This window comes from Diadema setosum, chromosome 13, assembly GCF_964275005.1.
Source record: "Diadema setosum chromosome 13, eeDiaSeto1, whole genome shotgun sequence".
Classification (NCBI taxonomy): domain Eukaryota; kingdom Metazoa; phylum Echinodermata; class Echinoidea; order Diadematoida; family Diadematidae; genus Diadema; species Diadema setosum.
In genome coordinates, this window is record NC_092697.1 from 34,562,532 (window position 1) to 34,585,584 (window position 23,053).

At 39.7% G+C, this 23,053-nt stretch overlaps 1 protein-coding gene across 1 annotated transcript in view; it reads left to right on the forward strand.

The window, feature by feature from the left end:
• LOC140236616 (KICSTOR complex protein SZT2-like) overlaps positions 1-23,053 on the forward strand; it is an 86,163-nt gene that overhangs the window by 20,673 nt on the left and 42,437 nt on the right. The window contains exons 16-35 of the mRNA XM_072316537.1: positions 352-402; positions 947-1,099; positions 2,277-2,388; positions 3,882-4,075; positions 4,967-5,185; positions 5,903-5,981; positions 6,728-6,918; positions 7,637-7,802; positions 8,967-9,201; positions 9,878-10,675; positions 11,166-11,410; positions 12,003-12,106; positions 12,226-12,520; positions 13,314-13,431; positions 15,401-15,460; positions 17,542-17,841; positions 18,358-18,607; positions 21,290-21,368; positions 21,993-22,178; positions 22,701-22,908. Coding sequence (XP_072172638.1) covers positions 352-402; positions 947-1,099; positions 2,277-2,388; positions 3,882-4,075; positions 4,967-5,185; positions 5,903-5,981; positions 6,728-6,918; positions 7,637-7,802; positions 8,967-9,201; positions 9,878-10,675; positions 11,166-11,410; positions 12,003-12,106; positions 12,226-12,520; positions 13,314-13,431; positions 15,401-15,460; positions 17,542-17,841; positions 18,358-18,607; positions 21,290-21,368; positions 21,993-22,178; positions 22,701-22,908 — 4,043 coding nt within the window. The remainder of the gene's footprint in view (positions 1-351; positions 403-946; positions 1,100-2,276; positions 2,389-3,881; positions 4,076-4,966; positions 5,186-5,902; positions 5,982-6,727; positions 6,919-7,636; positions 7,803-8,966; positions 9,202-9,877; positions 10,676-11,165; positions 11,411-12,002; positions 12,107-12,225; positions 12,521-13,313; positions 13,432-15,400; positions 15,461-17,541; positions 17,842-18,357; positions 18,608-21,289; positions 21,369-21,992; positions 22,179-22,700; positions 22,909-23,053) is intronic.

Below are 23,053 nucleotides of genomic sequence, written 5' to 3' on the forward strand. Positions count from 1 at the left end.
CGAATTTAAAGACACGCAAAAATATTGACTCTGATCCTAATATGAACGTGACGTGCACATATGCGCTTCTCTGTTCAGTACTGTATTCTACTGTCACAAATTTAACCACTTGCAAAATTGTCAGGAAGTCCTGATTTGCAAAAATTTAGACTCGCTATTGATATGTGACGGATACAGTACCTGTTTAGAAAATAAGAAACACCTTATCAGGACAATGCTTGCTACACCCAGACTGTCCCACCAAAGAGGAGACAACTGTACTGTACCAAGCCTATACTAAAGCTTGTCTGTCGGGTGTGTGCATTCTTGTCCCTGCATCTATCACTGAGTTTTACATTTCTTACCTTGCAGGCAACGCTGGCTTCACACTCACCGCATCGGAATGCTTCTCTTGCCAGACCTGTGAGTATGCAAACCAAAGTACAGTCAACTTTGGTTAAGTGGAATCTGATTGGATCAAAGCCAAGCTTTGACTTTCTCAACATTAAACCAAATTGAGATTGAAATGAATGATTCAGTGTATAGCTTTCATTGTAGTGGAGCGATGTCAAAGCAACCATGTGAGTAGTACTCTACCATTCTATGAATGTGACATGAATGGATTCGTAAGAAAAAATATCATGCACTGAGAAAATGACAAATAAGTGAAAATTCTACCCCCCATTACACTGTATCTTGTTACTGTCCTCAGATGGACGTATTTGTGCTGAGGTAGGTGCTCAATGAATACTGATTTTAACGATTTCCCCACTCTCCAATCTACAATATAAATATGGGTTGCTCTTAATATGAACTTCATTTGTTTGTTTCTGTAATTTTACTGCTGTCATGCTTTTCATTATATTTCGTTTGAGGCACAAATTTCTTGAAGTAGTATAATTGTGCGCTTGTGCTATTGTCATTGACACATTTCTGTCAACCCCCACCCCCTCATTAATGTCTGCAGACCCCTTCCAAAGCACCTGCACCTGCCCAACTCCAGCGGCCGGTATGCCAGCATCCAGTACCGTATGGCCCTCAAGGAGGTCAACAGCCTCCTGAAGAAGAAGAGTACCTTCATCCTCCTTGACAACCACAGCTACATCAAGCTCAACTTTACGTGAGTCCTTGCCCTCTATCTCCAAAGAGAACGTCTCTCGGGACATGCATTTCACTTGCAGTGTTAACCCTTAACACGCTGAGCTTCATTGTGCATTTACAGTCTCAAGGACCAAGGTTATGCATAATCAAATACTACAGAGTACCATTTTCAATTGTACCTGCAGGTGGCATACAATCATTGCATTGTCTCATGTGTTATATAGACTACATGTTATGCAGGAGTGAGTCAATATTTTATTGTTAAGTTGTTCGCCTCTTTCGTAATTCAGTACACAGCAAAGAGCAACGACATCAGTGTTGGCTATTGAAAATTTACTTAAGCTTGTAAGTACACCTGATGTTGAAAGATAAACATCTTAGTACTTGTAGCCTTCTTAGCATACATGCTGTGTGTATGAAGTTGCTAATATTTTATGCAGCAGTGGAATTATTCCAGTGTAACAATAGCTGCCTTCTCTGCATATTACACTGTGGTGCAATTGGGTTCTGACATAAAGATAACCACCAGTAGGAACTATGCATTGATGTACTTTTAATAGAGCATACCCATGTTTGATGTGTGATTTCCACAAGTTGGCTACTCCTCCAGCACATTCTTCTGTCCAGATTAGGATGTACAAATACTATTAGCTCTATTATGTAATGCAGGCACTACCCTTTCAACTGCCCGGGGTAAGAGGGGGGGGGGGGGGGGGGGGGGGCGGGGTGGGCACCCATTTGTGAAAAGGGTGAAGGCGGATTCAAATGCAGGATATCATACTGTTTTGGGAGTCTGGGCCTTATCCTCTATGACATATCCTCCACATTTGAGGTCAATCTGTATAGCACCTTTTTTACTTGAGTGGTGGATGGTTTCATCGTACACCATGTGTTTTTCTCTAATGTGTGTGTGGTGCTGAAAAGGACCGGCATCCCCAACACAGGACCACACTCACAGCCAGAAGAGATGAATAGTGTACAGTGAAAACCACCCACCACTAAATGTCCTACCACCTGTCCATGAAAAGGACCTACATTGTACGTGTAGTTCAGGCATCCCCAACAAAGGTCCACACTCACATCCAAGAAAAACATACATGGTGTACCGTGAAAACCACCCACCACTAGATGTCCTACCACCATGGAAACCCACCAAAGACGATCTTCCTTTTTACCTCTTCTCATCTTTTTTCCAGTGAATCAGGAGGACCACCCATATCATTCTACATCATCAGGGTGTCTAGTAAGACCCCACTGGTCCTCAGACTGGCCTTCCTTGGAGGCACCCCAGGACACGAGAGAAACAAGGTGACCTTGACTGACTTCCAGTCGTCATGGGTGTGGGGAATTCGTTTAGTGTATCCCTTTGGTTGGCAGCAAATCTTGTATTGGGGACAGTCATTCTGCATTTCCTTTCTGTATGTTGAGTAAAATGGACAAAGATAATTGACGCATTTGTGTGTGAGAGGAATCATTATCACGTATTCATGTACGAATCAATTTGTATTGAATTGCCAAAGTCATAGCTATATATTCTTTGCAGCAGATTTTACAGCGTATTTCCAGTAATCCCTACACGTTGTATTTCCAGAAAAATCACTCATGTTGACTCGAGTAGAATTTGTGGAGACCATTTTAGCCTGAAACCATAGATTTTTTATGCATCTCCTCATGAATCTGCAAGTAGAAATACAGTCTCAGTTCCCACAATTATGATCTGTTTGGTTGATGCCTATTGGTAATCCAATCTTGTCCACACTTCTTCAGTGAGAACGTAGATGGAATATTATGATACTTCAGTTTCTTTATTGCTTTACTTGATCTGAGATGGAAATGTTTACTCTGTGAAAGGCTAATTTCCAATTATGTTGCATTAACCCCTTCAAAAACCACCCACCTCAATTGCCAGCTTATTGAGCTTATTATGGTGTTATATATGAAGCATTAGGGAACTTCGCAAGTTGATGGTGGTGTACAATACATGATGTGACCAACCATGAGGGTACTGCATCCTTTAGTTCATTGTGCCATGCAAGCGCCATCATGAATGTCCAACGATACAGCTCAGCCAAGTTGCAATGTTCCCAGATGTAAATGCCATAAACAATATTATGCCTTTGGCAGCATTGGGGCTTCTGGTACAACCCTGTTTTGGTGGACTACCATAGAGTTGAGGAGATGCAGGCCTTCAGGCTCATAGCGATGCCAACTGCAGAAATTTATGCATGACAGGTGCAATCTAATGTCCTCGTCACCATCGCGAAAGCACCCTATTCCATACTCTACCGCATGTAAAAAAGAAAGAGAAAAATTACAATGAGCCCCTCTGCAACGATAACTGTAAAAATAGTGAATCAATTCAAATACAATTTCAGGGTATGAAACTATAACCTATTACCCACATCTTACAGAGAATTCCATGTGATTTGCTTCAGTAGTCAAAGAGAGATGAGGGTTTTTGATGAGTATGTCAGGAATCCCTTACCTCCAAATTCTGTCCGTTGTATTCACACAGTGATATGCAGTTCCAAGAGCATCCAAGTGCTAAACTTGGCAGAATCAGACTCATGACATGCTTTACAACCATCCACATTTCTCTGTGACCACTTAATCAAATTGAATGGGGATCTCTGCAAAATATAGGTAATATGTTAGTATATTTTTAGACCCTGAAAGAGCATTCAGACTGTCTAGTTATATTGAAAGTTATCAATGTGGAAATCTGATTGGGGAGACATACTGTATGTTATAGAGATCACCCCTCGAGGCTGTGTTGAAAATATTTGGTCTTCTTCCCTCAGGTTGTGATGGAGCTAAAGAAGGACCTTTTGGCCCTCACCATGCCGAAGAAGAAAGTCTCCCAGTACGTCTACGACAAGCAGCACGGCACCAAGACCACGATCGTCCACGAATCGGACTCCGACACGCCCCCTGGTATGGGGAACGACTCCTGTGTAGTACTCCTTTCTAGGCCCATTGAGATGATACTCATGCGGTGAGTCAAAGGTCGCTAGAGGCAAATCTGTTATCATTAATTAACAGGAATGTACACTATTCATTTATGGTACATGTAAATGTATCATACACTTATTACAATGTAATATTATCATGGTAAATATTTTATGCATTCACTTTAAACCAATAATATGTGTTATGCTTTGTGTTCTTGCTGGAATACAATTTGTGTTATTTGATCCAGGCCTTTAATTGGCTAATTCAGATATTCAAAATCTACACGCCTGTATTGCACAGCAGCTGGAGATTAGTACATCGTGTATGTCCTGTTTTAATAATCTTGTGTAAAAAAAAAATGAAATGAAATAAAGGAGCATACCATTTAAGGAACAAATGGATTTGATGAAGTTGAAGAGGAGAACTTATTGCAGGAAATTGTAAAAGCACAGTCTCTAGGAATTAAATTGTAACATGAATATACTACATTGTATATGCCATTTGCTTTTATGGTTTTATGCAGTTATGTGTTCTGGCTGTAGACAAGTATACTGTAAGTTGACTTCATAGCGTACATCAATGATTATTTGGCACTCTTACATCATCTGGTCTTATCTACTATCCGTTCTCCGTTTCTTTTTCATAAACACTGATTACTCGGGGCTTACAGCCAAACAAGCTTGCTTTCATGTAGGTCCCGCCATACTTTTCTCTGATCAACCCCATCTCGATTTCGAACTTGACCAGTTATTACATATAATTACTGTGTTATCACCATGTATATTGTTGTGTTTTGCACATTGTTTACAAGGTGAAAGAACTTGTTTGATTTCTGTTATAATGTCCACAAATGAGAAGTATGGAAATAAAATGAATTGAATTGAAATGAATTGATTACTGATGATCATTTCTCCGTGTCCTGCCCACATACCAGGTATGACAAGATGCCGGCTGACTTCACCGACCTGAAGACCTCCATCGAGGTGACTGCCACCTCGGTGCCCGTCTACATGAACAGCAAGGCGCCAAGCAGCACCCTGAACCGCCTGGCCTGCTACCTCCACCACCGGCGCTGGATCTGGGAGGCCCAAGGTGACCACAGTGTCCAGATGTCCACCAAGGCTGTGGCCAACATCCTGGATGTCCTCACCAAGTGAGTTTCATGAGAGATGGAGAGAGAGAGAATTTCTTTATGGGTCACGAAGATGAAAAAAGTTAAAGGGAGTGAAAATGTATGTACTTTATGAAGTGGTACAAGCAATTTAAAGTCTTGCTTTAAATTCATTTTCGTGATTTTATTTTGTCACAATTCCACCTGTAACATGACACCATACAATTGTAGCTAAAGCCAAATACATGCATTCATTTAGATGGATCGAGATAGATCATAGAAAAATGCATGGACGAGTAGATAAAATGGAAAGAAAGGGACGAAGATTGAGACATGATACAGGCTGTACACAGCAAGAAATTTAATTTACAGTGTTTCTGACATGCTCATGAAAATATCCTGCATATGAATAGTTTAAAACCAAGCAAGCAAACAAGGGACCAGATGTGAATCGTTATGCATGTATTCATTGGTACATTTGTAGTTGTACTTGTACTTTTCACAGTCTGTTGTTCAAAAAATTGTGATACTTTTATTAGTCTCTCTCATATTCTTTCAATAAACCATTATCTATCTATCTATCTATCTATCATTACAATTGTACATGATTATACACTTTTAGCTTCCATTGATTCAGTGAGAAACACAAATGTGAAATAACACCATTGCTCTTTGCTACCTCTATTGCCAACCACTTTGTATCTTTATTGCAACTGATTGACAAATTGCCTTACGTCGCCTTTGTATCTTGTTATACAGACTACGTCTTCAGCAAGGATTTCATGTGGCGTACTCCTCTAGTGGCATTCTCAGCTTCGTCATTGAGCTCAAAATGAAGGTTTGGCTTTAGCTAATAACTGTACAGTAATCTCGTGCATTCCGGATTGTTACATTGATGTAGAGTAGAAGATAACATGACATATACCCAAGCAATGAGTAAATCTTAATTGGACTTTAGAAGGGTGTTCAAACACTTTTTCGTATCTTTTTGTCTCTGCACTGCCTATTTATAAGGATCAAACCTGTGTACCGAGGTTCCTGGAAGGTAATTCACCCTCATATATGAAGAGCTCATCTCAAACTCTGGAAGTGGTCGTTATTTTTATTCATTTGTATGTCTATTTATTAATTTATTTTCTATCTATTTGTTTATGTATCTATTCATTTATTCATTTAATTTTTGGGGTAGCAGTTCCTGACCACTTTTAACCTATCTACCATCTTGTTTGTTTTGTGTGGGGTCTACTGTTGTTGGATTCTATACCTGGGTAATGGATGTAGGGACAGTGAAAATGGGTTATCATGATGAAGAGCTCACGTAATACGACGAGGTACTGCTTTTAACGAGGTAGTTTCAGCAGTCTCTATTTTCCATTACTGTATTTAGCAAGTAGTCTCTTTTTAATACATTTGTAAGTTTACAATAAGGTACCAGTTGTAACAAGGTAAAATCGGAGGTCCCCGCAACCTCGATGTAACAGGGTTTCCCTGTAACAGCGAAGAGGAGCTTACACAAACACGCATTTCATAGCCATGTTACAGTGGCACTTTCTGATAATATGCTCTCACCCGATTACGGCACAGAACCCACTCGCCAGCATCGTGGAGAAGACGAAGCCAACAAGCGAGAAGACGGAGGCGGAGACAGCTGGTAGCAGGGATGACGCCTCGAAGGAGACATCGTCCACCAATGGCCACGATGTCTTCCCCTGCCTCCTGCAATACATCATCTTTCCTCCGCATTCAGCCACCTTCAAGAGGGACAGGACGATCTCGTGAGTGAAAATGAGAACATTTTAAAAGATTTTGTTGTAGCCGTTTGTATTGCAGAAGAAAGTTTACCCCACGTTCAGCCCACGAAAATGGTGTATAAACATTGTGAGACTGCCTGCTTGAAATATACCTCAACATGAATGTCGTGTGATTTATATAACTCAAAATAATCAAAACTGATTAGAGTCTTTTTATCTTTGTCTCTGTGGTGTTTGTTGTTACCTAAGGTCAAGATAATAGAAAACAAATCATTCTTGTTATAGTTGTCAAAATTTTTATGTAATTAGTTCTGTAGTTGTGATTGTGTAATGTGAATGTACATCAGTCTATTCTGCAAATATGCAAGGGTCAACATTAGTTTTCTTAAATTGAACGGCATGTTTTATGCATAGAAATTCTTGATTGTTAATACAATGTATTGCAGGGGTACCTATAAATGTTAATCATAATACATGTTCACATGGTACTTTCCTAAAACAAATTCTACAAATTAGATGCAGACAGCAAATATATTTGCATGTACATTGTACATCATGATGTTGAAATGGACTTTACATATCACATCATGTCATTCGTTTTCCAAAATAAAGTGTTTTATGCCCGTGACATATCACCTTCTATAAATCTGAACAGTTGTGTGTACAATTTGATGTAAAGAGTTACTGTGGATGTTGATTTATCTCAAGAAGATGCATTTATTTGTTTCTTCTCTTGACCAAGGGGTGGGGACGAGGAGGATGGAGATGGTCAGGACACGTCCGAGGCTGATGGCCGGCTTCAGCTGGTGACCGAGTGTTGGATTGAGCCCCAGAGTGGCACTATCTTTGACCCTCCCAAACAGTGCCCATTCTTCGATGGAGTCACCTACCCCGCCCTTCCATCTGTGGTGAATATGATGATGCCTTCTCATAATGCATTGTATTTTATATGTTGCATGAAGATTTGTATTTTATACTTTTTTTTGAGTCATCGTTTACATGGCCATAACATTGATGATCATGCTAAGTACTTATACAAGCAGACTGAACACAGAATGCCCAATATCCTCATGTGCACTGTATCAGCATATACTGTACAATGTGTATCAATTTATTTGCTTTCATTTTTTTTTCATTGTTCATAGCAAATAAACCTGAAATTGGATATGAGAAATCATTCTTTTCATATATACTTTCTTTTACAAAGTATGAAAATGGTAGAACATAGATGTTTGTGGATTCCCAGAATATCTGGCTTCACTGAAAATACAGTCTCTTTCCTATTGGTGTCATTAGTGATATGTGTGGTCATGCAAAATGTTTGTCTGTTGTAACTACAGTCAGAGGCATAAACTTGCTACTGTTACCAATTATGCAGGACCTCCCTCTTACGTACATGGAAATTCCATTCTGATATTACATTGCTTAGTATGAAAACACACACACAAAAAAAACAACAACAAACAAACAAACCTAAAAATTGGGGGGGGGGGGGGGAAACTTGGAAACATAAAACAGAGCTATAAATCTTTAAAGTCCAGAGTATGAAACAAATTGGTAATTCTGTGTGATCTACATGTACATGTATGTAGCTGTTGAACAGTTCTCCATTCAATTCGTACAAAAAAAAGTTCACCACTTTAAAGTTTCTTCGGAGAGAACTTTCTTCAGAACTGTTCTTATACATGTTTCCCTGCAAATAAGTAATGTCTGTGCCTAAACATTGTAGAAAAATGGAAATTCATGAAACTACACAAAACACTCAACACACTAATCGCACAGAATTTCCAATTTGCTGTTAAAATACTCTAAAAGTCTTACAATTCATAACATTTGTTACATGTCCGATATTTTCTCCAAATTTTCACTGCTCTTCTTCCCTGGTTGTTCTGTATTCATACAAAGCAACATAATGGTTTATATTAGTAATGATAATTGATATGATATATGACATGACAAATCCATTCTATGGAGTGCTCAAGGTGCCAATACATATGATTAGAGAAGGTAATATTGGGATGGAATTTCCTGTTACTCTCTGTGGTTTTGTTTATTTGTTCGCTTGTTTTTAGATCTTTCCCATGGATCAGAAGATCATCTCTGTTCTCCTAAACTTTGAGCACCTGAGAGTCATGTGCTCCTCGGACTATGACCGGGAGATGGAGTCGACCTCCTCATTCCAGGGCTCCCCAGGCCAGGGTTTCTCGCTGAGCGAGACCATCCAGCGCATGCCGTACTCCACCGACTACCTGGGACTGCTACCCATGTGCCAGCAGGCCCACGTCGTGTGCTCCACGTTCATACCAGGTTAGTTTCGCAGTTTCACATTCAAGTTTGTTGGTAAAGTTGCAGGATGCATTCGTTTCATAGGCACCAGTTTAGCATCCATTTAGTTGTAGTTTATGGTTTTTATGACATGTAGTTTATGATTAAACAGGGAAACATTGTTCATGATGAGTTTCTTTGGACCACTGAAATTTCCTTGTAATTTTCTGTATCTCATTATATCAGACATGAAATAAAAGAATATAAAAATTGCCTCATAATGTCAGGTATGGTGTATCTTGCTACATCCAACCTCATTATAACAAGATTCCACTACACATCTACCTACATGTATCTATTGTCTTTATTGTGTACCTAGTATCTACAGTTGTATCTATTTATCCATATAAAGATACAGTGTATATGGGTGTGTGTTATGTATGAGGCAAATATATTTGTCCTGGATGTCAAAAGTGTGTGGCACATTTTGAGAATATGTTTGTTTGTTTTTTTCCCATTGGGGTTATTCCCATTTCTTGGGCAAATGAACTAATGTGATCACATCTGGATAACATTGTGTCAATAATGCTTCGCTCGCAGATACCTTCTCCATGAACCATGTGTTTGCAAGGTTTTGGTATGACACAAGAGTGTGAAGCTTCCTGAATGATGTACCATAAGAGGCACGCTACATGTATGTCCCTCCCTGTTTTTGTAGGTAACAGTGAGAATGCCAATGTCCGGTCAGGCCATCCCTTTCAGCATCCCAAACCCAACGACATCCTCTTCACCCTGCTCCTGGGCTCCCTGAAGGCGATGACCAGCGTCCGACTGGACCTCTCAGCCCGGGACAGCCTGCTCCTCGCCCAGTCCATCCTTGACCGCCACAAAGGCGATGACGCACCTCTCCCGTTCGCCCTGACGGCGACGGACATCTCTGCCCTGCTGAGGGACTTGGATGAAGACAGCATGGAAGATACCGTGAAGGCCCCGGAACATGGGCTGAGCAGCCTGGTGGTGGATGCGCCACGGAACATCCCCAAGTGGACGATGTTTGTGACGGACGTTGGTAAGGACCACTTGATACTAGCCTTCATGCCCTCCTCCTACAAGGACTTGCAGCTTCTCACGGAGAAACCTGAGGAACAAGTGGAGGACAAAACGGAAGAAGGGGTGGATGATGCTGACCAAAAGGAAACAATGAAAAAGGAAGACCCCAATGTTGATAGTTCAGATGGCACTGGTGCGGAAGCATCCCAGTCGGAGATTGGAGCTTCTGATGAAGGATCACCCTGTGAGGAAGGGTCGGCCGTGCAGAGCCTGGCCCTACCGATATTTGTCTACGATTGCTCCCTGTCCAACCTGACCAATCACCTGCTGGGGCGGCTGGACCAGCGCTCGGTGAAGAACGTCTTCAAGGACCTGACGTTTGCCACCCAGGAGGCTGAGGCCCAGGCCCCGCCCACTCCCAGGGCGGTGCCCAGACATCGGTCTCGTGCGGCCAGTGAGCAGAATGGTAGGATACGACGTAATGATGTTCTCTGATATGCACTTTATATTACTCTAGTGATGAACAGTGGACCAACATGATGCGATTTCTTGAAATGTATGTTTAGACAAACAAAGTGTTAAACAGTCTGTATTTTACTGTTGGAAAGAGTAGTAATAGTCACAATGGACAGTGTCTTTCTGCTTTACAAGACATTGTGTACTTGTTACAAGTTTTTTTCTGTATGTACACACGATGTATATGATTTATGAATGTGCTGAAAGTAAATAATTTTTGTTGCATTATGAGATTAATTGAATTCTTCACATTATTGTTTTTGAAGTACATTGCAAAATAGAATATTTGCCATACATGTATTAGCAGAATCAGTTTCTTTGTACTCATAGAATATGATAAGACATGAGATGTGCAGCATAATTGCTTTAAAAGCACTCTGAGAAATGGTTGTAATCTTTATATTATTTGTCTTGCCTGCTGCTTCCTATTTATCCTGCAGATCTGTTCACTGTGCCCAGTCAGAATGTTGGCAAGGCGCTGGAGTGGTTCTGCGGTCACCTCTCGGACAAAGTCCACAAGACCTTCGTCATTGGCCTCTTCAAGAGCCTCCAGTTGGGCCAGTGGGTGGACTGTCGTGATGTCCAGTTCGCCATCGACTGGGTCTGCGTGGACTCGCAGCACGAGATCGACATCGCAGAGTTTGTCCAAGTTGTTTGTGGCCATGTCTACAGAGTGAGAGCAAAGGTATGTAGCCACGCTAACTTCAAAATAAATTACTTTTGCCATTTTCTAGCCCCAGTGTTTTTGTGAAGTTGATTCAACGTTTTGCTGTGCTGTATTGATGTATTATCTGATGGTGAGTCTGAAAGGTACAGGTGCTACTTATGTTTTACCCTTCATTTGCAAAACTTTCATGAGAAATTCTTGAGCAACTGTCCTTTTGTGTGGAAATTCCATGAGATTCAACTTGTATTGCTCATGCTTAATCTACCTGGAAAAGAAGGCTCATTTCTCTTTAGCTGACAAGAAGATGCCTCGCCAATATTTGTCTTCCCTAATGTCAAAAATTTCTAAGAGTCAGAATTATTTGTTGCCAATACATGCTGCCTTTCCCACCGTGTAAGTTATGGTGTGTAGTTTTAAAGTGAAGTGTAAATTGGTGGGCAGAGAGAATATCACTGGCTGTATGCAGTACTTCTGTAAGGTACACATTCACAAGTCAATTCCATGTAAAACTCTTCACAATGATGGACTGTAACTTCAAATTTTCCCTCCCGGGTCTTGCTCTTGGTTCGTCCTTGTACCAACTCATCTCTGGATTCTGTTTCTTTGACAGGTGGATGCAGAGAAGCAGGCCGAAGAAAAGCTGCAGAAGAAGATCAAGTTTGCAGACCAGATGGAAGGGGATGTTTCACAGAAGCCTCTAGATCGGTCCCTAAAGTCCCCAAGGTACAACTACATCCGTAGTAAAATTTTAGTTTAAAAACAAACAAAAATATCTGAGGCTTGTCAGTTCAGTGGTTTTTCATCACCCACTTTGTGTCTGTATGTAACATCAGGTCAGAGTTCAAGTCGAGCATCGCTGGCCGAAAGTCTTCCAGCATCGTCATCCCGCTGGAGGACCTGACGGCCGCGCCTGGCTGCCAGTGTGAAATCACTAAGGGCCTCCACGCCATGGCCCGGGAACGCTTCACCCAGGTGATGGGTGCCCACTTTAAACAGGTGCCCTCCAACCCGGACATCTGGTACTACCACATGCAGAGAGACGGAGAGGAGGAGGAGATGGAGGAGGAGGATGACCTTGCTAGGGGAGACAGAGTGGATGAGAATGCTGCCGAGGATGACGAAGATCACGTAAGAGTGAAGGTCATGCACCTATCACAATCACTAGCATTCGTGGGTGTGAGATCATGGTTGATCATGCCAACAAGAAACCGTTCTGCTATGTAGTACTTCAATGAGAGAATCTGACCGTATGTGGTGATACTACAGCATCATTGCTCTTCCACATTCAATTTTTTTTTTTTTTGTGTGTGTGAATTTGTCGGGAAAACCTGTCAGTCCACACAGTGCATCCACAACTACATGTATGCCTTGAATGTATCCTCCTTACTAGTAGACAGTCCAAAGACTCTTCCCTTATGCCCAATGCATCTCAAGGAAAGTATTGTGTATTCACTGTGTGTATTTTCTCTGTGATAATCAAACATAGGACATTTGATTGGTGTTTCGGTAATGCGGTGAAGGTTTGAGCATCTCATGCTTAAGGTGTATCCTCACAGCTTCTGTAAAATATAGTTCCATTACATAATTTTGCTCCTGCGACAATTTGCTCCTCCCATGAAATACCTGCACTCTAAGCTAAACATAAATTCTACCCACAAACACAACCCTAACCCTAATCGTAATCAAGCTAACCTTAAAACCCTATCACAACCCTAACCCTAAACCTACATGGATTGTAAGTCTGTGGAGAAAATATGAACAGAGCAGTTGTTGAAGGAGCAAATGTTGTGTCACCATAAAATGTACGTTGCATACCAATGAATATAGTGAGGTATATTGGGGATTTTCAGTTAATGTCGTGGTGGTATATGCTGCAACTTCTCGTGCTTTATACGCTCACATTCACATTTTTTGCCTGAAGGTATTTCTTGAGAGGGACTACCACGAGAGTAGCGAAGCTCACATGGATTACTTGAGGAGCAGTCTTGGCCCGTCTGCCTCCCACACACCGGAGGTCTTTTCATCGGAAAATGTCAGCTGTACGTATCATCCCACCTCTTGTAGTGTTCTTTTACTATAACTGTTTTTTTTGTGTGTGTGTGTGAGTGTGTGCAGAGCATTTTTTTTTTTTTTTTTTTGTGCGGAGCAAATATTTTGTGCTGGACCTGTTTCAGTAAACATACTCCTGTTTATGATTTTTATACTATAACATTTTTTGTTCATATTCATGTATTTCCAAAAATTATCTGATTTTGTTAGTTTTACACTAGTTCAGTAGAGAGTGAAATTCACAAAAGTGTCAACATCAGAAAAAAAACTGTAATATTTACAGTACTCTTTTATTTTCCTAATATGTATCTGCCTATGCTGTGCATCACAAAAGTCAAGTTGTCAAGTGAAATGATTAAATTGAGGTCAAATTGTGCAAGATGAGATTTACAACTCTGAAGTCACACGTTAGATCAAAATTGGCTGTTGCTAACCCGCTTAAAATTAAGTTTAACCTGTATGACTGGGACACTTTTGGACAGAAGATTTTTATCAAAGTAAATCAATGTAAATCAAAGTAATCAATGTAAATCAAAGTGTGCTTTATTATTCATCCCCTATTGTGTGTGGAGCTAGCTTGGGATCCAAACACTCTATAAGAACATTTCCCTTTATCCATCTATGATAACATCTGTGCACAGATTAACCTGCAGCTTGGAATACACAATAAGCATAATCTTTTCACTAGCACTGGGTATATCAAAAGATCAATGGTCCTACTAGTTTTAGCGTTTCTGGATTTAAAGGGGAAGGCTAGTAACTGATCAGTGGGAATCTGTGGAAATGCTGGAAGATGATTGTTCCAATCCTTATGGGATTCATTCAAGAGTTCATTGTATATCTATTATTGTGTGAAAATGATTTGCTTCAGAATGGTCTCATATTCAAGTAATGTACAGTTTAATGCTTCCAGGTTAGCGTCCCTGGTCAGTGACGGAGCATTAATCTGCACATTACTTGAATATGAGACCGTTCTGAAGCAAATCATTTTCACACAACAATAGATATACAATGAACTCTTGAATGAATCCCATAAGGATTGGAACAATCATCTTCCAGCATTTCCACTGATTCCCACTGATCAGTTACTAGCCTTCCCCTTTAAGGCCTTCATGGAAACAATAGAGAAAACTCTCTTCATGTAGAAGAAAGAGAAAGGTCTACAGAACCCAGTACTTCTTGTTGTTCTTTAAAACTTCAGATTCAGATAGAGAGAAAGGTTGCCTCTCTAGATAATATCTCAAACTGCCAGTATTCCTTGAAGCACAAAAAGCACGGTGCTTGTCCACTCAAAAATCTATGCAGGCAACTTTTTTTCTACATTTCATAAGATGCATGGTCGCTTATATTTATTAAAGCTGTGAAACTGTATGTTTCATGAATAAAAACAAATATCTTTCTTTTCCTCCTGTGCCTTTTGATCTATATGTGCTGTTTCTTTTCCTCTATTTTTTTTCTCAGCGATTCATGCATTAATATTGTCATGTTTTTCATACACTTTGCACTTAATTAAGTACGTAAACTTGTGAAGAGTATTCTGCTTCTCTTATTTTTTTCCAAGTCTAGTGTGAGTTGCATTGTAGAGACAGTATCTGAATGGCTATTTAGGAATTACATACAGGTAGCATGTTATGGTAGACCCTACGCAAAGTCACTGGTGATTCAGAATCTGGTAGGGAATGTGTTAATCACAGACAAAAGCACTACAAATTGGACACGTTTGTTTGAGCTCAATTGCGTTTTACAAGATATGATGATATTGCAGGTATATACATTCCATTTGAGTATTTATTGGGAATGGATCTTAACAATAAAGCTGTTTTCAGATTGAGAGATTTCAGAGATGGCAATTGAGTTGGGTTGTGTGCACAATGTTTCTGATGTATCGTACATGTACAACGTACTGGAATTAATATCAATTTTTTCCCACTCTTCTCACAATGTGTTTGATGTGTGTAGCACCGTCGATGTTAAACCTGGCTAAACCTGCCAACGGCCGTACAACAGCCAGACACAGAAGTAAATTGAGCATGTACATAATCTGCCTGTGAAAAACCCACCCAAAAATATTCTATTATGCACCTTTACAGCATATGCGATATGTATACATGTACATGTACCTCCAGGCCAGTCATATGTGATGTGAAATATATATCATACATTCCACATTGATATTCGATATACACGAAGCATGTCCACAAACACACATATAAACACACATTACCATGAACATCATTCCTTGTGCAGTGTGTGCTGTGTGTTACTTTGGTCTAACTCTTTAACTTTTCAGAGCAAAATACGGGGATATGATTATTTCACTACTATGCAGAGTGTAATTATACGACTGAGGTTTCCAATCATTATCAATGACCACTACTGAGAGCGTTCTGGGTTTGTGCTGCAAAACTCTGCACAGTTGTCTTCAATACAGACCAATACAAAGATTCGTTTGACATTTAGCTAAATAGTGCTTCTATATTCATTCATCGGTCAAAGTTTGGGGGTCTAAAATATCAGTCATCTCTTTCTATAGCTCTATGTCAATTCCTTATGATGTACAATGTCGGGTTTGCAAAATTCCCATAACTTTAAAAGCACAGACTACCATTGTATGTGTAGACATTTTGATCTGCAGATCGAGACATACATGTACTGTGTAGTTTTAATCACTCTTGCTGTCATTTCGCAATCAGTGCCGTAGCCCTGGCCAGAAGCTTGTGGCTGGTAAAACTTGAGGTTTTGCCCAAAAGGACACGCATGATTTCTTTGTATGAGGAGGAATAAAGTTACAAATGTTGAGGCCAGATACATTGTAGCTGACCCCTTTGTGTGCCGCTTGCATGGTGTAATTTTGACCAGTAAATTGGAAAACACCCCTGATGTCGGCGTGGAAACAGCCATAAATTTCTGACCAGATATTGACCTCTTGACCCACAGATCAATGCATTGTATCTGGAAGGTGCAGTGTATGCATGTGCACAGCTATTTTTTTTTTTGTCTTTTGTTTTCTTGTTTTGTTATTTTTTTTCTTTGTGTGTCTACATATTTGTGTGTTCCAGCATTGAAATACATGTATGTTCCACCTACATGTATGTATTAATTGCTTTGAAAGTGAGCAATGCCTGGTTTCAGAATTTCGCCCCACTCTTAACCACCCACTCTTCACTACGTATATAGTCACATGCATCTTCAGTCAGTCATGTGGTGCAATGTATGCACAATTGCATGAACGAAACACACTTATGTGTGATGCTGCATGTGCAAGAGTTTGATTGCAAATTGGGCTAAGCGCAATTTTAAAACGGTTTAGAGTAAGTCCATGTTCAGATAGAGCAAAGTACATTGTAAAACCATTCCAGTGATATTGTACCTCACTTGTTACGTAGAAATGAACATTGGTAAAGGTATGCTTAAAGATACTCCAAATTTTCGTATCATTTTTTTTTTTTTAAATATTTAGCAGCTTTAATCACAAATACATGTATCTCAAGTTAGCACGAATGGAGTTAAGTCATTTTTGCGATCAAACTCTTCATATGTACTGTGCATGGTTAGTGTTATGTATTGTATTGCATGTATTACACGAGGCTCGTTACGTATATACCGGTTAACAATCAGAGACCATGAATCAGTATTCCTTGACATTTGTGTAAGAAAACAAACAAAAAACAAAAACAAAACAGTATTTCCCATTTGTCTGTCTAACAGTCCAACAGTCAAACAGTTCATCTGTCAAAATGTCGAAGTCATAACCTTTGCAGTAGTTATGTTAAGATTCTCCCTTTTCAAATGTACATGTAACATAAAAGCATCAATTTTATTCACTTGTGCAACCTGAAGTTCAGCTTTAATACTTCTGTTGTTTATATAGTAGTGGCAATGCTGAAGTCATGCAAGACTTTGAGCTACTATGGACCTACACTCTGTAGGATATGAGGATTGTTTGAAATTAGTCAAACATATTTTTACACTGCATGTTTTGTGAAGAACTAATCCCCACCCCACCCCCTTTAAATAAAAGGAAAAGAAAAATAAAAGAAGTCATTCAAAATGTGAGATTTTATTATCTCTGTTTATCTCTCTTTCCTGTCTTTGGACAGTGAATTCATACACTGATGGGACCGTGGATGAAGAAAACGAAGAGGACTATGAGGAGGATGACGATCTCCACTTGAAGGAATATGACAGCAAGATTAATTCCATCCCGGACGTCTACCAGAAGTCCAACGAACACAGCATCGATTTCTTCTCGGATCCCAGCCATGGGAGGAGCTCCGTCGAGTCGGTCATGGGCAGCTACGAGGAGGAGATCTCACCCCTCTTTGTCACATTGGTATGCTCCGTCAAACTGCAGACAAACATGGGACATCTGACAGTCAGAACCATTCCAACATGTTTGGGTAAGTCAAAATTCTTAAGTGTTGAGGGACGAGACATTATACAATGTATCTTATCCTTATTAAAGTACTGATAATTGCACTGCTTTGCTACGTAATATTTCACCACAAGTTTAACGAAACAATCATGATATAAACTGATATACGTGTATAAAAAGAACATACTTCAGAGTACCTTTTTTCAGCAGTTATTCCCTAGCAAGCGTCTCTTCTGAGTCATTTTATAATATAGCCCATTTTTACAGTTTCATGCAGCTTCAGAACATACAAATATTAAGTAATTCCTTTCATAAAATGGCAAAGTGTGTGCTTGGAGCATTATTTTGAAAAAACCCACACAAATATGTAGGAATATTCTGGAGCTGTCACTTGTTCCTTTTATTCATTCTGTGACATTCATGTTGTCGTTATTGTTTCATTGTCAATATCATTGACACCTGAACCTTAAAAATTACAGCATAGCAGTGTAAACATACTGATGTCAGATTTCTGACAAAGACTGTTCGTTTCCTCCTGTAGGTGAACTGATCACCTGCTTGGAGTCTCAGCCATCCAAGGACTTTGACCTCAACAACCTCTCCGTGACCCTTGACATCATCTGCCTGACCCTGCCGCCTGACCTGGACTTTCCCCAGGACATCGGGGAGCTGGATGATGAAGACATGTACCGGGGAGCCTCATTCACAGAGCACTCCCCTCCCCTGTCCCCCGCCCCTGATGCAGCGGACCAGCTCCGAGCCAACACCCTCTCAACTTCAGATGTTGGGGAGTGAGTTGGAGTCAATCAATTGTCTCTCTATACGCATATCTATCAATGATCATATCTCAGTAACACCCTGGTTTACAAATGCAATTAAAGCTTATATTCTTTAGATTTATGGATATTGTTCTAAAATTCAAGCCATCTGGAAAGGTTCATTCAATCATGTATTCACTCTTTGCTGGATCTTTGCTATGTTTCACAGGAGAAAATTTGCTTTAACCCATTCCATACTGAATTCCGCAATGCCCGTAGACTTCATATGCAGGCCACCAGGTTCCCGTACGGAACGGGTGAAATGAGAGAGCACAATTATTTTTGTTTGTTTGTTTCTTTTTTACCACCACACAAATATTTTTATGCCTCCGCCACGAAGTGGTGCCGGAGGCATTATGTTTTCGGGTTGTCCGTCCGTCCGTCCTTCCGTCTGTCCGTAATGAATTTTGTGGACAAGGTAACTATCAAAACCTGTTGAGGTATCCTAATGAAACTTGGCATGTATGTGTATTAGGGGGTGAAGTTGTGCCTATCAACTTTTGGGTGCACATGCTCAAGGTCAAAGGTCAAAAGGTCAAGGTCAAATACATAAAATTTCACTATTTCCACCATATCTATTGAATGCCTGAAGATATTTTCTTGAAACTTAGTGTATACATGTATTACCCAATTAAAATTCTCTGGTGAAAGTTTGGGTCATGAGGTCAAAGGTCAAAAGGTCAGGGTCAAATACATAAAATTTCACTTCCTATTTCCACCATATCTATTGAATGCCTGAAGAGATTTTCTTGAAACTTAGTGTATACATGTATTACCCAATTAAGATTCTCTGGCGAAAGTGTGGGTCATGAGGTCAAAGGTCAAAGGTCAAAAGGTCAGGGTCAAATACATAAAATTTCACTTCCTATTTCCACCATATCTATTGAATGCCTGAAGATATTTTCTTGAAACTTAGTGTATACATGTATTACCCAATTAAGATTCTCTGGTGAAAGTTTGGGTCATGAGGTCAAAGGTCAAAAGGTCAAGTAAAAATATTAAAACTTCTTTTTTTTTCTCCGTACCTTGGAAAATTGTTCAAGGTATCTTCATGGAACATAGTATATACATGTACTGACTGGAAGTGATTATCTAGAGAATGTAGGGTTCATGTACTGACTGGAAGTGTTTATCTAGAGAATGTAGGGTTCATGGGGTCAAAGGTCAGGGGTCAAAGGTCAAGTGCAAGACTTCAAAATTTTACTATTACCCTCATATTTTTGCAATGCTAGCAGGGTTATTTTTTTACACTTGGTGTATGCGTGTGTAACCTAATAGAAATCCTCTGGAAAGTTTTTTTTTTTTTCTCTTTTTGCCTCAAAGGTCAAAAGGTCAAAGATCAAGTGAAAGTGCTGAACTAAGTTTTTCCTCCATATTTCGGAAGTGGCTCAAGTTACCTTGAAACTTAGTACATATTATGCATGTTCTACCTGAAAGTAATTATCTTATGAATTTTAGGGTCAAGGGCCAGATGAAAATGGTAACAATGTACTATTCAATTCAGAAATTGCACTTTTTCTCCACACCTGTACCTTGAAAATTACTCAATGCCTACATGTATGAATGGGTCAAAGTCAAGTTAAAGTCCTTAAATCCCTAGATACATGCTCTCCTATTCATCCAATTAAACCTACGTCAAGGAAGGTGAACATTCAACACATTTGTGACAAACTTGTCATTCCAATATTTTGCCAATTTTGTGAAAATGTAATCACACAGTGTCCACATGTACTATCTAGACCTATTGGGAAAATCATGCATTATGGCGGAGGCATACCAGTCGCCAAAGCGACATTTCTAGTTTGTTTTGTTTTTGTTTTTGTGTAATTTTGCACTAATTTCATACTTACTTGATTTAGTCTTATCTCAGGCAGATTGTTTTCATATCCTCTGGCCAGCAAAGAACTGTATGCTTAATTCATTTCCTTTCACCCGTTTAGGACAGGCTGATTTTGCTACAACATGCATTTCCTGTAGACACCTGCCCGAGTATACTCGGGACTCATCCTCAACGGATTAAAGAGAAAATACACTCATAAGAAACCAATTTCCAAATGCAGTCTGGCTTGATGAGGTGTATACACGAGTCTCAAATTTTGGAATATTGAAGTCATTCCTTTTTTATATCTCTTATGGTCAACTGCCAATATACCATAATACAAATTGTACCACCATATACTCTTGAATGTGTGATGCTTAGAAGGTTAATGTTGTGCATATAGCATGTATACTCAATCTTCTTTTTTTTTTAAATCAATGAATGCATACTTGATATTTCGAGAGATTGTATGATTTTGGTCAAGACCTAATGTCAGGTTTATGACTTTTTTTGTGAGATAATAAGAGAATGTAATTTCAAGAAGGATTCAACATTTATTTGATGAAAATTGGTCGTGAAATGGCTGAGATATCCAAATAAAATTGGCAGGCCACAACTTTTATTGGGGTCTCTTTGTTTTACGATGTTTTTGGATATCTCTGTCATTTAAAAACTGAATTTCATCAAATAAACTTTTGATTCCCCTTAGAGTTGTATGCTCTTTAACATTTCATAGAGTGGTTTCTAAATATCTGGCAAAACGTTACAAGCTGAATCCTCACCTCAACCAGTACTTTACAGTTCCTTTAAACATCATGTGTCCCCTTTCTTCTAAGGCTTGCAAATGATATGATGGACTCCCTTGGAAGTCTTCCGGATGCTCAGAGGGATGCGATCCATGCTACCGAGGTGGAGGTCAGTGACACTAAAAGATGAAAACTCCTTCCATGATCCTAACACATGCATACTACACTGCGAAGTGCATAATGTTGATGCTTGGTACACAGTCACAATGCACGATTGCACCATAGCAGTCGAAGCTCAAGGACAATTTATTCATCATCACTTTTATGAAAAGAGAAACATGGGAAGAGTGTATATCTATTCTTACAATATCCTTCTTGACTTCAATGAGTTAGAATAAAGTCACAGCATCAAATTGTATTTCCATTCGCAGTATTTCCCTTTGTCTCAATATTGTATTGATTTTGTATGATTATTGTAAAATGAGGAATGATCGCGTGCATTTTAATTTCGCGAGTTTCGTGAAATTAAAATGCACGCTAAAGATCTTGTCTATACTATATGCCTTGAATGTTAGAGGCAACTCGCAAAAATTTCATGCTGCGAATAAGGCCATTGGCTCCCATTCCCAAAAATTTTATGCCACGAAAATATTATCTTTTACAGTATGTTTATGTAAATGTTTTACTGTAGTAGCATTTTTGTTGGAAATGAACCAGAGGAAAATACAGTACTGTACGTGAAATGTATGAAAATGAATTAAAAGAACTTTGTTTTTGTTTTTGATACTTACAGGTGAAGTGGCTTTTGCAAGATGAGATTGTGTCCGCGATGCTCTACACCAAGCAAGTTACCATGGCAACCCTAGAAATGGTGGCTGATCACGTGGAACACTCTGTCGGGAAGGCAAATTGCATCGCCGAAGAGTTGGCCCTGCAGTTTGTCTTTGGCTCCGAGCACAGCCTGGCAAAGTTCACGAGTGTAAGAAATTATTGGCATCAGTACTAACGACACCATTATGGTTTGAATGGACTGGATTTTTGTGTAGCTATATGTCAAGAAGGTGATATCAACACTGATAAGCATTCCTTAAAGTACATACACGTGTAGGATACATCATTTTCTTCTGTTCTTTATCATTTATAATGTGGCCATTTCTAATGTAGTGATTTATGCCTTTGCTTGTTTATATTACCACATATCTGTCAGAATTGACACTTATCAGGACTGATGAGAACAGACAGTAGAGAAGATGAACATATTAATGATTTTGAATATTAAGAAGATAATAAGCAAGAGCTCAAAAGTACTGATAGTGTCAATCATAAAGTCATAGTTTGGTAAAAAGGTGAGTTTGTGCTCAGCTGTTTGCCCCAACTAGTGCGACTGCAGATTGAATGAGTTTAGAAATGCAGTTATAGTTGTATGCTGTGACATCAAAGATGGTAGCATTCTGCATTTATTTCAGGTATGTGTTTTGTGAATTTTCATTTCATTATCCAGGAATTTGAGAGACTTAGCATCCCAAAGTACCAGTTCAGCAAGGTCCAGGACTACTACTACCTGTCCCTAGACCAGCTCCACGCTGAGACTCTGAGGAAGAGTGAAGCCATTAAGACAGCTCTGGAGTCCTGCCTCCAGCTCCGGGAACAGGACCAGGAGGCGCAGCGGCAGACTGACCGCCACGAGGGGTCAGCAAAGAATGGCCAAGGTCGGTTTGGCCCTCGGGTCATTTGAGTTACTGGGTGATGTGAGGCGGTAACTCGAACGACCCAGTTTGAAACGTCTTCCACATCACTTGATTTTCTTTTGATCTATCTCCTGTTCCCTGTTCTGTCCTGGGCCCTGTGGCATAA